Below are 13,664 nucleotides of genomic sequence, written 5' to 3'. Positions count from 1 at the left end.
AGTTCTTGCTAGCGACATTTTTTTATCTATATTTTTTAATAGTTTTTATTAGTTGAATAGTTTTCATTTACTTTGCAAAAACGTAAATATTCGTACCAAAAAGATGGGCGCCATAGTTCTTTCTACGGATACGGACGGCGTTGTCAAATCAAACAAGCAAAGGGCGAAGAGAGAGAGAAAGATTGTTTATTGAAATGTAATTTTCCACATTTTCTTAATTAATAAAAAAAATATCCGCGATAATTGTCACCTCTCATTATATTAAGGAAACATGTTGTAATTAATACCTTATAGTAGATCGATATTTGTAAACATTTACTTAATTAGATAATTTAGTTGTTTTAAATAACCCTTTTATTTAACTAAATATTATTATTTATAAAATAAATTTTGCGAAGACTCATTATTATGGATTATTATTTTACTTGAAAAATAAGAATGATTTCATCTTTAAATAGTTTTCTGCGTGTACTTAATATGATTAAAATCATCATTTAACAGTTGAACAATTAGAATAAACATTGATTTTAAGATTGACCTTCTATTATATAATATTTTACTTTAAAACATAAGGCAGACTGCGCATTTCATCGTTTATTCTCATAGTCAAACGAAACCGGAATAAAATATTTCAAACGCTGGCAACCCCTGTTTGCGGCAGGAATTTTCCAGGCAACCCTGTTTTATAGTGTTCAGAAAAAAATAAGCTTTAATTTGATATATAATTCATTAAAAAAACACATGAGTGCAAATTATTAACATTTAGTGACATGTTTAAACCAGGCAACCCTAGACTTGCGGCAGACTGAGAGCTGGCAACCCTTAATTTTCCAATTCCTTATGGGATTATCTTTCAAATGATGTGCGATTCATATAAAAAACGTATTGGTGCAATTTTCTCCAAAAACGAGTTACGAAAAAATGTAATTAAAGGTGATTGCGGCAGGATTCTTCCAGGCAACCCAGGTGTAATCTGTTCTACTAATCATGTATTATTCATTAATATAGGTTTAATTAAGAAAACTCGTATATGCAGGATTCAACGGCCGGATCCCAGTCTATATATACATTATACATATATCAATGTCAAATGGATCCCTTTGATATTTATCTTTTAAATTTAGCTATGGGAGTCCTAGAATATTGGGAATAGTAAATAAATATCTAATATCTATGTCGTTTAGCAAATTGATTCTTATTAGTTTTTACGTATTTTCTTATATATTGCTGTTTATTATCTCTTTAAAAGCTGCCGTCGCTTACAGTTACCATAGTCATCGCCATAATAAAACAATTAATATTTTTATTATTTATTCTAAAAGTTCGAATTTTGTTTTTGTACGCGTATTGACATAAACTTTTTAAATCTTTTATATACTGATGATAAAAAATCTATAAATAAATATGTCAATATCCTTAGAAAATGTAGTATCTACTATGTAGATATATGTACCTTAAATGACCCTGATGTCCATCTATTTGAATTAAGCTAATGATAGAGTCAGTATTTGTGTGTCACCTTTTATCTGATTTATGGCGTCCTAGGTTACACTTGTATCAATTCTACGAAGATTTACAACGGAACTTTAGTTAAAAATAACGTGATTTTTTATAGCTAAAGCTTCACTCTTTTTAAGTATATTTATTTTTGGGAAATAAGCATCATATGAACGTGGCCTCAATTTTTGTGCTGAATTAACACAATTCGTCACAGTTATATACAGGGAATAAAATAAGAAGGACTTTTGCAATTTAAAAACGACTTTTCAACGCAGATTTTACCATTTTACAGATTTAATAGTCACATCGTGTATATTAAATTAATTGACGATTCATTTCTTAGCTCTGGCAAACAAAGCGCTCGTTGAGAGCCACTCATCATGTATTGTCTCGAAAATTGGGTAGAAAGACATAAATATAATTATTACTTCAAATTAAATAGTAAACTTCTATATAAAATAAAATAGTATAAAATACCGGCACTGCATTCGAGACGTCTCGTTAGCAGTGTCAACTTTTGGCATTTATCATCCTGTCCGAATCGATAGTTCATAGCGGAAGTTTGACGCCGCTAATATCATGTAACACGCTTCTTTAGATGTTCCTTAATGTGCATTTGGTACGGCATTGCGGTACTTTTTTGTTCCTTTTTGGTAGATATTTGTTTTTATTTTATAGGAAAACGTTAAAAAAACTTTGGGTAAACGTTTTGAATAATTTTTAGGAATTTAATTTAACGAAAATATTTTTTGTAAGACATTCACGCTGTATTCCGTACATAGCAGGGAAGACTGAAGGAACCTAGGAACCTAATGTTCAGACATTTCGTTCTCCATTTAGACATTTCCATTTTCCACTTGCTGCTGAATTCTTGAGGCATTGCGTATTGAATGGCGGAACTTAACGCCGCGCTATGCCTAGTTACAGAGCGAAGAAATGAAGGTAATCAAACCCACAACCGTTGCTTTTACAGTCGCTCGCTTGGCTTCTTTCGGCTTGTACGTATGTTAATTCAAAGGTATTTTTACTGAAAATTAGTCACGCATCTTTTTCAAGTTATATTGTGCCTGTTCCAAATGAAAGGTACCAAGCACGCCTAATATTACCATAATAAATCCTACATCTGCCTACGAGCATGTGGCCTACTCGACTATAATTGAATTTAAACAATTTATTGTATCAAACGTGATGTCATAGCACTTTTTGTTCAATTCCATTGACCTTGGCGTGGTCCATGATTGTTAGTTATAGCTGCAATTTCTAATAAACCCGAAGCTGGCCGAATTGTGGGCGTCGTACAGAGTAGATCAAAGCAATATTTGCATATATGAGATTTGTAATGTTTTTTGTACTATTTTATATGATGAGAATATATGTTTGTCTGTCCTTCACATTTATTTCACGGAGATATTATTTGGAAAATCAACTTCTCTCTGCTTCAATACACCTACTGCTATCAGTATATAGGGTCACTATGTCAATATTTGTAAGGCATATAAAAATATCTAAATATTTAACTTTTTCACTTATCGATACATAATTTTAAGAACTATTATTTTAACATATTATTAGTCTTATTTTTAATAAAAAAAATAATAAAAAAATTGCCAATTAATAAAATTTGCGACACTACTTGTTATGGTTGGTTTTTTCGCGCAAACTCCTTAGAGAGTGCGATACGAAGGTTAAATTTAGATCTGTTTCACGATTGTTTCACTGGAAATTAGTCAAGCTGCCATTTTTACTCTGTGCCACTGTGTCCTCCACTTTACACTCAGTGTATCCACCAGATACGACCAATACTGTGCTGAAAGACGTTCATAACTTTAAACTGAACTGGGTTTAAATGTTACGCAACACGCTAGTCTACTCTGAGCATTCTGTGGAAAGGATTTGGTTCGACTATCAGCTGTCAGGTTTTTATTTGTCTCCTATAGGCGTTGTAGGTCGTTGCCTCTCTATTGGCGTTTATAATTGTTTTGTTTAGCTTTGTGATTGAGATTTTGACACTTGTGAAGTTAGATTTTGGGTTTTTCAATATTGTTTTAATGAATTTCTTAATATTGTTATATTTAGAAAGTGTTTGGTGTAAAAAAAAATTTGTTGTGTATTGGGAGAAGTGTATGATATTGTTTTATAGTTGTTATTATACGTAATAGAAAAAAGTTATATCTCTAAGATTATTTAAGAAATATTAGGCGATTTTCTTTCGCTTAATAAAATTTTCTCTCAAATTAATACTAAACAACGTTTCCTTGTTTTACAGAGGATTCCAAAAATGCAGCCCGTATATTCACCGAACAGTCCTCCAACCTCCTGGAGAGGTTGGAAGTCTTCGAGCGTCAGCTGCACGAGCGCATCGCGAGCCATATTCCACGTGATTTGGACAGCTTGGAACACCTGGTGCTGCAGCATAAGGACTGGGAGACCAGCTTGCACTCGCTGTCCACCGATGTAGAGGAAGTACAGGCTACTTTTAGAGGTAACTTATTCAAAGAATAGAATGATATATTTCAATATTAATATACCTAAGTTATATTTCTTTTATTTAATTATTTTTTTTGCTTTTTGGTAAGTGAACGTACTGACTACTACTGTTTACAAATTTTACTAATAACATTTAGACTGAAATAAAATTGTTGTATCTTGGTATATCCATTTAAAAGAAAAATATTAAAACGAATTCATATAACACTAGGTTCTCTTCTATGCAAAATGTTAACTTGTAGAAAAAATCTCTTAATTCTAAAAAGTTCATTTGACGTTTTTTTTAGTTATATTTTAATAGTAACAATTGTATTTTTAATATTATTATAATTTATTTAAATTGTATATTGTGTTATTAATTTTAGGCATAGCTCTAAAGACACCAGCAATGAAAAAGAATCTCGACAAAGTGATGGGCAAATGGAACGACTTGCAATCTAAGAGCCAACTGTTCGTAGAAAGGTATATTTTTTTCAAATTTTATTTTATTTTTAATGTGCCTTTTTTGATAAATATGCCACCATCATTTTTTTAAAAGAGATATTACAATAACATTGAAACATAATTTTACCTTGTAAAATTCAAATAGTACTTGTTACTGGAAGTGTTACTGGAAGTAGCATTTTCAATTTAAAATTGCCTCATAATATTTTACTAAGATATATTTCTATTATCTTTTTTTAAAATTTTTATTACAGATTAACATTTTTCTTAAATTTTGTTTCAGGTTGAAGTACGTAGAAATAGTAGTGAACAGTATGGAAGAGAACAATCAAACGATATCAGAATTCGAGATCAAACTCGCTCAGTTTAGCGATTTGCCCAATGATGTAGAAATACTTAAAGATGTAAGTAAAGTGCGATTAATAATATCCCCCCAAATTTTAAAAATATATTATCATGTAATTATTACTAACTTACTGCTGTAAGTATTTAAAAAACTTTACTCATTTCTCCTTCAGATACACGAAGACCTCCTCAGAATGCAAGTAGCAGTCAGCAAGCAACAAATACAAGTGGACCAAATGAATGATGATGCAGAGAACTGCCGTCGTCTCGTGGAAACTTCCAGATCTTCCCTTCCCCACTCTTCCTTACCTAGATCTGGAAAGCATGTGGACCTGGAGAGGGTGGATAAGGAAGTCTCCCAAATAAACCATAGGTGGAACAACGTGTGCAGTCAATTGGCTGAAAGGTCAGTTTCTTTTTTGGTTTTATGTAGAATAAATATAATTTTATTTTATTGTATTGAGGCTCTTTTTGTATAATTTGTGGCTGCAATAAACCTAGTAGTCTTACTTTTTTATCTTAAAATTGACATTGAAATATTTAATATTGATATTTCCTTGCTTTGTGGTAACGAGATAAAGTGTGGCGTGGGGTTTCGACACGAGATGCTTCCAGAATTTGTGCTGAAAGTGGGATACAAAGTTTCCTGACACTAATTTCTTTCTGCCTATCCTGCTTTATGGAATATAACTAAAAATTAGTCTAAATATAACTAATAATTAATGTACATATGTATGTATATAATTTCTCACATATTTATGATATACAACTATAGATTACGTAGCTGCGAGGCGGCATATCAACTCCTGCGCAACTACAACGCAGGCTTAGAAAAGGAAGCCGAATGGATAGACGAGACCTACAGTAAAGTGATGGCCCAACCGCCTATAGAGATACGTCCCAAGGAACAGTTGGAGCCTACTAGGGTTTGTTGTTGTTGTTTTTTTGTTTTTGGATATTTTTGGGAGTGATATGACACTACTTTTGTGATATAACGTGTCTTGTTTAAATTTTTGAGTTTATTATATTGTTATTATTTATATTTTTTAAAATTTTTAGAGTTTTTTACATTTGTATCTACTGTTATCGGTGTTTTTTTAAAAGAGAACTGTATAAGCACAGTGGGCAAAGGGTAATCTTTAAGAGACTTCGTTCCCCAGTTTTTGCCTTTTGAATTAACAAGATATTGCGCGTTGAGTGGTGGATCTGAACGCCGCGCTTAGTATTGTTACCAGAACGAAGAAATATTAATTGAACCCACAACCCTCACGTTAGACGTTGTGCTACTGCACAACGACGGTCTTTGCATCAGCTCACATCACCTGCGTGTGTAACTAGGTTCACACAGTACACTAGGTTCTCTCTGCCTATCCTGCTAAATAAAGGATACAGCGTGAAGAATCAAATACAATGATAAATCAATTAAAATAATTTATAAATTAAATTAAATAATTTATAAATTTACAATTAAAAATCAAAATTATACAGAATCTCCTGACGAGTGTAGTGGAAAGGACGCCCAAGATAGAGAAAGTGAACGTGGACGGTGGCCGGTTCATACGCGAGGCGAAGGTAAATATCAGTGGAACAACGTTTGTGTATAACGGATATATAGTCTGTGGCGTTTTGTGGTATTTTAATAATAATAATACCTTAGATTAAATGTTTGTTGTACAATGCCAGCCTCTCACGGGCCATTTTGAAAGTATAGGACGTATAATTTTAATAGTAGAAAAGTATTAAAACATACAGTAGGTTATTAAATAGATTGATTAATTATTAATTATTTTATTATTATTATTAATTATTTGTTATTTATTGAGATTCTATATAACATTATTTATCTTTCTAAAAGATTTTCAATTATTATTACTTACAAAAATTTTTTTTAAGCATAATTTGTATTTTTGTAGGTTATAAATAATGTACAGTGCCCTCAGCTGATATTTGGATTTGTTTTAAAATAAATGATTTATTTTTAAGATACCACTTTATGTTACATGCTCAACCAATATATAACATTTACATGTCATTCTTCTGTCGATATTCTGAATGATTATGAAAGGTTTTTGTTATAAAGAGGTTATAGATGTCCAGCGTCTTTCCTTCCCATGTCTCGTTGTTTGGGTTTGGTCCAGTCTTGTTCGTTGATGTTTTTTTTTTAAATTGCATGTGCTTCTAATTTTAAAAGTATATTACAGATTTTTATACAAAATATCGATTTTCTATTCGAATTATTACTTAAAAATATCGATTAATCGAAATCTGTATGTACAGTTGTTGTAATGCTATGCCTTTATAATATTTATTTGGCGTTTGCTGCTTGCTCCATTAATGTGCTTGTATACTAACATAACAAAACTCCTTTGAAAGCGGGATGTTTGTGTGATGTACTTGAAAAGCAATATATGACTGCTCTCTTATCACTAAATCTTAAGTTCTTATCAAATCGTTTTATTGAAATGTAACAGACATACAGACAATATAACAATATCTGTTACATTTATTAGCTTTATTATAAATGCTTCTCAAAGTTTAAGTTAAAAATAATGGTTTCAATACATTTTCTGGTGTAATTTAAGCAAATTAGGATAAAAATAAACCATAAGTTGACAGAGCGGAACTCAATATAAATTCAATCACCGCATCTGGTAATTTTCTGAGGAACAAATAAGGTCGATGTTCTTTGCTTTTGCATGTTTGTATGTGTGTGTTTTTCTCAAAAATCAAGTATTTCTGAACAAATTTTAATTCTGTATCTATAAAACTTGTATGGGATTCAATACATAGTTACCCAATCTTTTCCTTTTGGGTTATTGGGCTTCTATATAGAAAATAAGGAATTTTGCTTACGGTTATAAGATGCACGTTGGGTGTTAAAGCCGCACTGTTGCACGCACTGTAGCATTTCCAGCATGATCTTATCCCTATAATCGTTAAGTTGGACAATAATGTATAAAATAAAAATTGCGTAGAACGGAATGTTTTAACACTAGGTTCTCTCTGCCTACGCTGATATATACGGGAGATGCGTAAAGATAAAATATAAGACTATTGTAAACCAAATATACTTGTGAACGTGTTCTGAATGATTTTGAGTGTCTGGGTCTGATTGCCTATTTCAAATGTAAAATCTATAAAATAAATTCCATTATTATATAGAGAGGAAGGAAGTGTGTTTGGTAAAACGCTTTGTCTTAACCGACGACTGTTTTTAAAGTTTCATCATGTCAACTTAAATTATTTTATTTTTTTTATTTTAAATCAAAATTCCTTTAAGAACAGTCCTAAAAAACTAACATAACACGCCTAACCCAACCCTAAATAGATACACTCGTCGAGATGTCAGAGATACATGGAATGGCTATGCGAGGAGATCCATCCATCGCTCGATACGAGGCAACTAAAGAGGCAAGCGGAGGTAGATCTTGCTGAGAGGCTGAGGAATAGAGGCAGATCTGACCTTCCTACATCTGGTGCGGAAGCCGTGGCGGGAGAATTGGATGAACTGAACGTGAAACATCAGAGGCTATTGGACCTCTTGTATGAAAGACTGAGGAGAATAGCCGCGGCCAATCCTGGGGATATTGTTACTTTGGTAAGTGCAAATTTTTTAATGTTTATATTACATTTAATGTGTTATGATTTTGCAAATTCTAAATGTATATAGTCATTAGTTGCGATTGGGATATAATTTTAAACTATATTATGTACTTTATATCTTAAGTATTATTTCATGTCGCTAAGACGCTCAAAGTGTTGAAAAGCTTTATATAACATCGTTTTTTGACAGGAGAAAACGTGTAAAGTCAATTTTAATTCATATATGAATTATTAAAATACGCCTTCAAGCTCAAGGCGAACTATACTAAAGTTACTATGTCAATCTCACTTAATCCGATATACATGTGATTATAATTAATAACTATCGAGATAACATCGATCATTCGATGCAAGATTTGTAACCTAGAAATGATAATAATTAAAATCGATTTTTATTAATAATACGCCTAAGGCCATATCTGTAATCGATAAATTTAAATGTCCTAGAGCAAGCTATCAAGTTAACGCACGTATGTGTATTTCACTTAATACTAGAAATGATGTCACTTTTGATTATGTCATTTTGTCAGACCTCGAAGGAGGCCGACCACTAGCTTAGCGCCGTTGAATAATAAATTAGGCGGCGTAAATTGTTTTTAAATATTTATGTAGTAGGTATTTGTAGAGTTAGCATTAGCAACCCAGTATTAACATACTTACGCATATTTTCGCATCCATCCACAAATTTTTGAGATTGGTGTAATTCAACGTCGTGCTTTCCCTTGTTGCAAAAGCGAGGAAATTAAATCAATTAATTTCCCCGAGTGGGAATAGACTCAATGACCGTCGTGTTTACCGTCAGATGCTCTAACACTGCATCAAGAGTCTGTCTTGGCTGTCATATATGAAATAAAACTATATAGACATAATTATTTCAATGATTTTACACATATAACGACTAAAGACTAAACTTTAGCAGGCGTGTGTGAACTAACAACATCATAATCTTGTAGTTTTATTATTAAAGCTACTATAACGCACGTTTTCTTATTGATTTAACGAATAACTTCTTTTATAATGTTTGTGTCTTTTGAATACAATCATAGTAAATGTGAAAGTTTAATATTTGTATTAGTCTATGTTAACAATAACTCCGATATAGGTAAAAAAGGTAACTTATTTAATCGACCAATTGATTTTTCCCATAAGAAGATTTAGGTGTTTTTAACGTTATTTAGTAAAATATTTTAAAAAATAAAGAAATATAACCACTCCTTCAAACGAATACGCAGTATAATTTCTATAAGGCATTCTACACCCACGAAGTAAGTAGGTAGGTAGGTACGTACGTACGTGGGCCGATAATGTTTTATTGCTAAACGCGTAATTGACTTTATAGGAGGTGCATTATGCCTACTAAATATGGGTGACTGACTCAGAGTACAGTTAGTTAAGCTTTTGTTTGAAAATTATAAAATTTTGTCTTTATTTTTAAGGTTTTTGATAGTACAACTTAATGAAGTTAGTTCGATTGTCGGCCTTGGTAATGCTTATGTTAAAAATGTTTTTTATTTCTTGGCCGGATAACAAGGAAGCATAGTGTATTGACACTAGGTTAGAGAACCTACCCGGAGGAAGAGAGTTCCTACCCGGGTCATTCAGTCAACTGTTTGTTACCCAGTTAATATTATTTGATAAATTTACAAAATATAAAACTTTATATTATATACATTTTATATATTTATATATGGGTACATAGCTGTTTTATTTCTAAAACAATGAAACAACACGTTGAAGTCACTTTATTGCGTTCAGGATAATTAAGATTAGCGTTAAAGAATAGAACGTGCTTTACAGATTCTAAATAAGCCTCACTGACTAAGAGTACTTTAATAATATATTAGTTAAATACAATTTCTTTCCTGTTGATAAATTAATTATTATTATATCGGTGTATTGATTATGGTTTACTTTAATTATAAAATATGTTGTACCAAATTTGATATAGTTTTGTCTGTGCTTTTCCTGCAACTTATTATTGAAACGATTTGGTAAATTTTAGTGGAGTTTTTACATCGCATTTTTTTTAGAAAGATTGTTTCAAAACATTCATATTATAATAATCAAATTAATATCGAAAATATGACACGGAGGAATGAATTATTTTGATTTCACCTCTGACCCCATGACACAAGGCGTTCAGTTTAGTCACTAATCACGCAACGTCTCGAATTCGGGCAAAGCAATATATGCTTTGCTTTTTTATTTTATTTCTACGTACTATACAGCCATTAATTATTTAGATTTGAACGTATTTCATAATACGAGTTTCCACTTTATATAGAACGCGATTAGTTCTGATCGATAAGTAAGTCCTAACCTTTAACCCTTCAAGGGCAGATGGATTAACGATCACTTTACCAAAGAAGCCTTATTGTTATATTGAACCTCTCATTAGGTACGCTACATATTTATCGTTTATATAAATATGTAAAGTGATAAAATATATACAGTGTTGTCACGAGTTTATGTATTGCCTTTATTTGCCTAGGACGGAGAAACTAGATTCAAAACACTCCGTTCTGATTTTCTTTCCATTAAAATTTGAGTCTTACTATGTCTATATAATAGGGTAACTAGGTCTAACAATAATGCCTTAAATTTTATTCCTCAGAGTGGGGTTTGAACTCCCAAACATCATATTTACAGGCAGACCCACTGAACTATATTAATCTCAAAATTTAATTTAATTTAATTTTTTGTATTTGAATGTACATAAGTTTAAATCACTTGAAATATTTCATATTCAATTGGTAAATAGCATTCCTTATAAAGGAGTCTTATCTTAGAACGATAAATTATATCAGCAAGAAATCGTTGTATGAAGCACCCTGTGAGTGCAGTCAGTTGTAGAGCCGCGTCTGTTCAATGTCTTGCACTAATATTAATTGTTATTACTCAAATATTTTAATATGTTATTGAATCTTGACTGCAGTTTTAAGTAGAGGAATGAGGCTATTATTATTTGCCCACCCAAGTTGTAATATTTCTAAAGTAGACTAGAAGTGAAGTATCTATTATTAAATTATCTCTACTTTGGCAAAAAGTCTCTTGAATATAAAAAGGCTACAGTTATGTAAATACTAAAAAAATACACTATTTTGTAATATACAATGTACCAGGCCATTTAAGCGTGTGAAAGGGCCTGACTGAAAACGCGACGATCGCTGTGACGATACCCACTGTGGTAGAGTTCCGTCAAGTATGGTGTTGAGTTAGAGAGAATTAGGGCAGGGAACGGAACGAAGTGTTGTAACACTAGGTCGTTTATGTCTGCACCTAAAGTCCTATAAATAAGTAATTTCTGTTATCTGTAAATTTTACTGTAACAATCGATAACATTTTCACATCGCCTTAACATTCCGTGGAAATCCGTTATGTTATTTTAATTATACAAAGTGACGTAACGCCACAATAAAACATGCAAACTTGTTCCAAAAGAATTCACATCAAAGAAATAAATATTAACTCTTATGTAAAAAAGGAGTAAATTACTTTATTTCTTTCATTAAACAAGACTTTTTTTTTGATTCACGCTTATTTTAAAACTTATAAAAAGAGGGTAATGTTTTATAAACGAATACACAAGATTAGCTTAAAAGCTAATTCACAGAATTATATTTGGGATCAGTGTTTTTGCCGGGTTTAGGGTTTTATTTAAAAAATATGTTTCAGGTTTTTTATTAAACGACTTGCTTACTAATAAAGTAACAGGTAATTTTAAATCAATAATAACATAATTAGAATCTAACGTATGACATACCCGTTTATGTGCATATTTATGAGGAAATTTTAATATAAATTGCTGTAATTGTATCGAAGATGACGTTCTAGAAGCAATTATTCGTACTAAGTATTTTTTTATTATCCATTTGCCCCTGCAATTATATGCATTATATGAAAATAACATTTATTTCCTAATGATTCTACGTCGCATCGATGTAGAGATGCTTAGATTTATGTCCAAGTATCAATATTATTTATCTTTGGAATAAAATGCTTGAAGTGCTCACATTTTGATGATTTTCAATTTAACCGCAAGTGTCAACAAAAAATATTATTTTCAATGCAAAGCTTAAAGTAATTTAAAAATACTTAATAATTTATTATCGGAATTATCCGGAGATTAGTATTGTATTTGTATAAAGTAACAAATTACGTCATTTTATATAGTTGCAGTCAATCATCAACAGATAGCTTGATTTGACACGATGACTATCCATGTCCGTTTTTCAGTACTCATACTCAGTAAGTCAGTACCGCGCGAACGATCTCCAACGACTAACGTTTGCCGCCATTACGCGATTTCGCATTCGAAATTCGAACGAGTGAAATTCGAACAAGTTAATGTTGCCAGTGTTGTGCATTTAAGTTCTAAGAAGGTTTTGTGGCCAAGGAGTTTGAATTGCTTATGTTTTATTTATATTCTGTGACCTTGCGGTTTAATATCAGCAAAAAATGTCGATAGAATATCTTTATAACGTTTGATTATGTTTATGTTTATTATTGACTAATCTAAATGTGTTCTATCACTCTGCGGTGTGTTGCAAATATGATTTAATCACCCAAATTAAATAAGTAATCTTACACATACGTAATCTTACATATATAAAAAAAACAATTTAATGTTTTACTACCATATTACAAACACCAGAAAATAAAAAAAATACAAAAAATTACTCAATTGTAATTCAGGCGTAAATATTTTTTTAATTCAATATTATTATTATAGATCCTACTTCATTCAATTTTTTTTGAACTACAATCCAATCAGAAGAATGAAGAATTCAGAAGAATTAAATAAAAAGCTTAGTGACACAAATTGGTTCTGACTATGGATTTCTTCTAGAAATGTTTCGTAGAATTAATTCAAACGAAGTTTTAAAAAAAAGAAGTCATAATAACTATACTTTATAATGTAAATATTATGGAAACTGCATTTCATGTTATATCAAGTGAAAATTATATAAACAATTTGATAGCGTGATACAGGTTTATCGCTTTGGTTCTTAAGAACGATAATACATACTTTGTTGACACGTTATCGATGCATTTTACATATTAAGTAGAAACAATATCGTTAATTTGCTAACAAAACTGTGTTATATATAGATATATGTAGGAACCTCATTCAAAAGATAGGAAAATGAAAATTAGAAAATTTTCGATCGATAAGTTCGATCTTTTCTAAAAAATCCTCAACCATTTCACATTTATATTATGTTTGACACATACATTAAATAACGCTAACACTTAAATCTTGGGGCAGTTAATGTGAAAATATA

General features: G+C 31.2%; 1 protein-coding gene across 15 annotated transcripts in view; it reads left to right on the top strand.

The window, feature by feature from the left end:
* The window catches only part of shot (dystonin-like protein short stop), a 239,974-nt gene that overhangs the window by 155,213 nt on the left and 71,097 nt on the right, over positions 1-13,664 (top strand). For all 15 annotated transcript variants that reach the window (XM_085194381.1, XM_085194376.1, XM_085194378.1 and 12 more), the window contains 7 exons: positions 3,767-3,982; positions 4,353-4,449; positions 4,715-4,835; positions 4,950-5,182; positions 5,552-5,702; positions 6,265-6,348; positions 8,105-8,374. In XM_085194381.1, coding sequence (XP_085050507.1) covers positions 3,767-3,982; positions 4,353-4,449; positions 4,715-4,835; positions 4,950-5,182; positions 5,552-5,702; positions 6,265-6,348; positions 8,105-8,374 — 1,172 coding nt within the window. The remainder of the gene's footprint in view (positions 1-3,766; positions 3,983-4,352; positions 4,450-4,714; positions 4,836-4,949; positions 5,183-5,551; positions 5,703-6,264; positions 6,349-8,104; positions 8,375-13,664) is intronic.

Source organism: Heliconius melpomene, chromosome 12 (assembly GCF_056956725.1).
Source record: "Heliconius melpomene rosina isolate 202511_hmr_F chromosome 12, ASM5695672v1, whole genome shotgun sequence".
In the NCBI taxonomy this organism is placed as follows: domain Eukaryota; kingdom Metazoa; phylum Arthropoda; class Insecta; order Lepidoptera; family Nymphalidae; genus Heliconius; species Heliconius melpomene.
The sequence above is the reverse complement of the archived record's forward strand: the minus strand, read 5'-3'. Positions and strand labels throughout refer to the sequence as shown.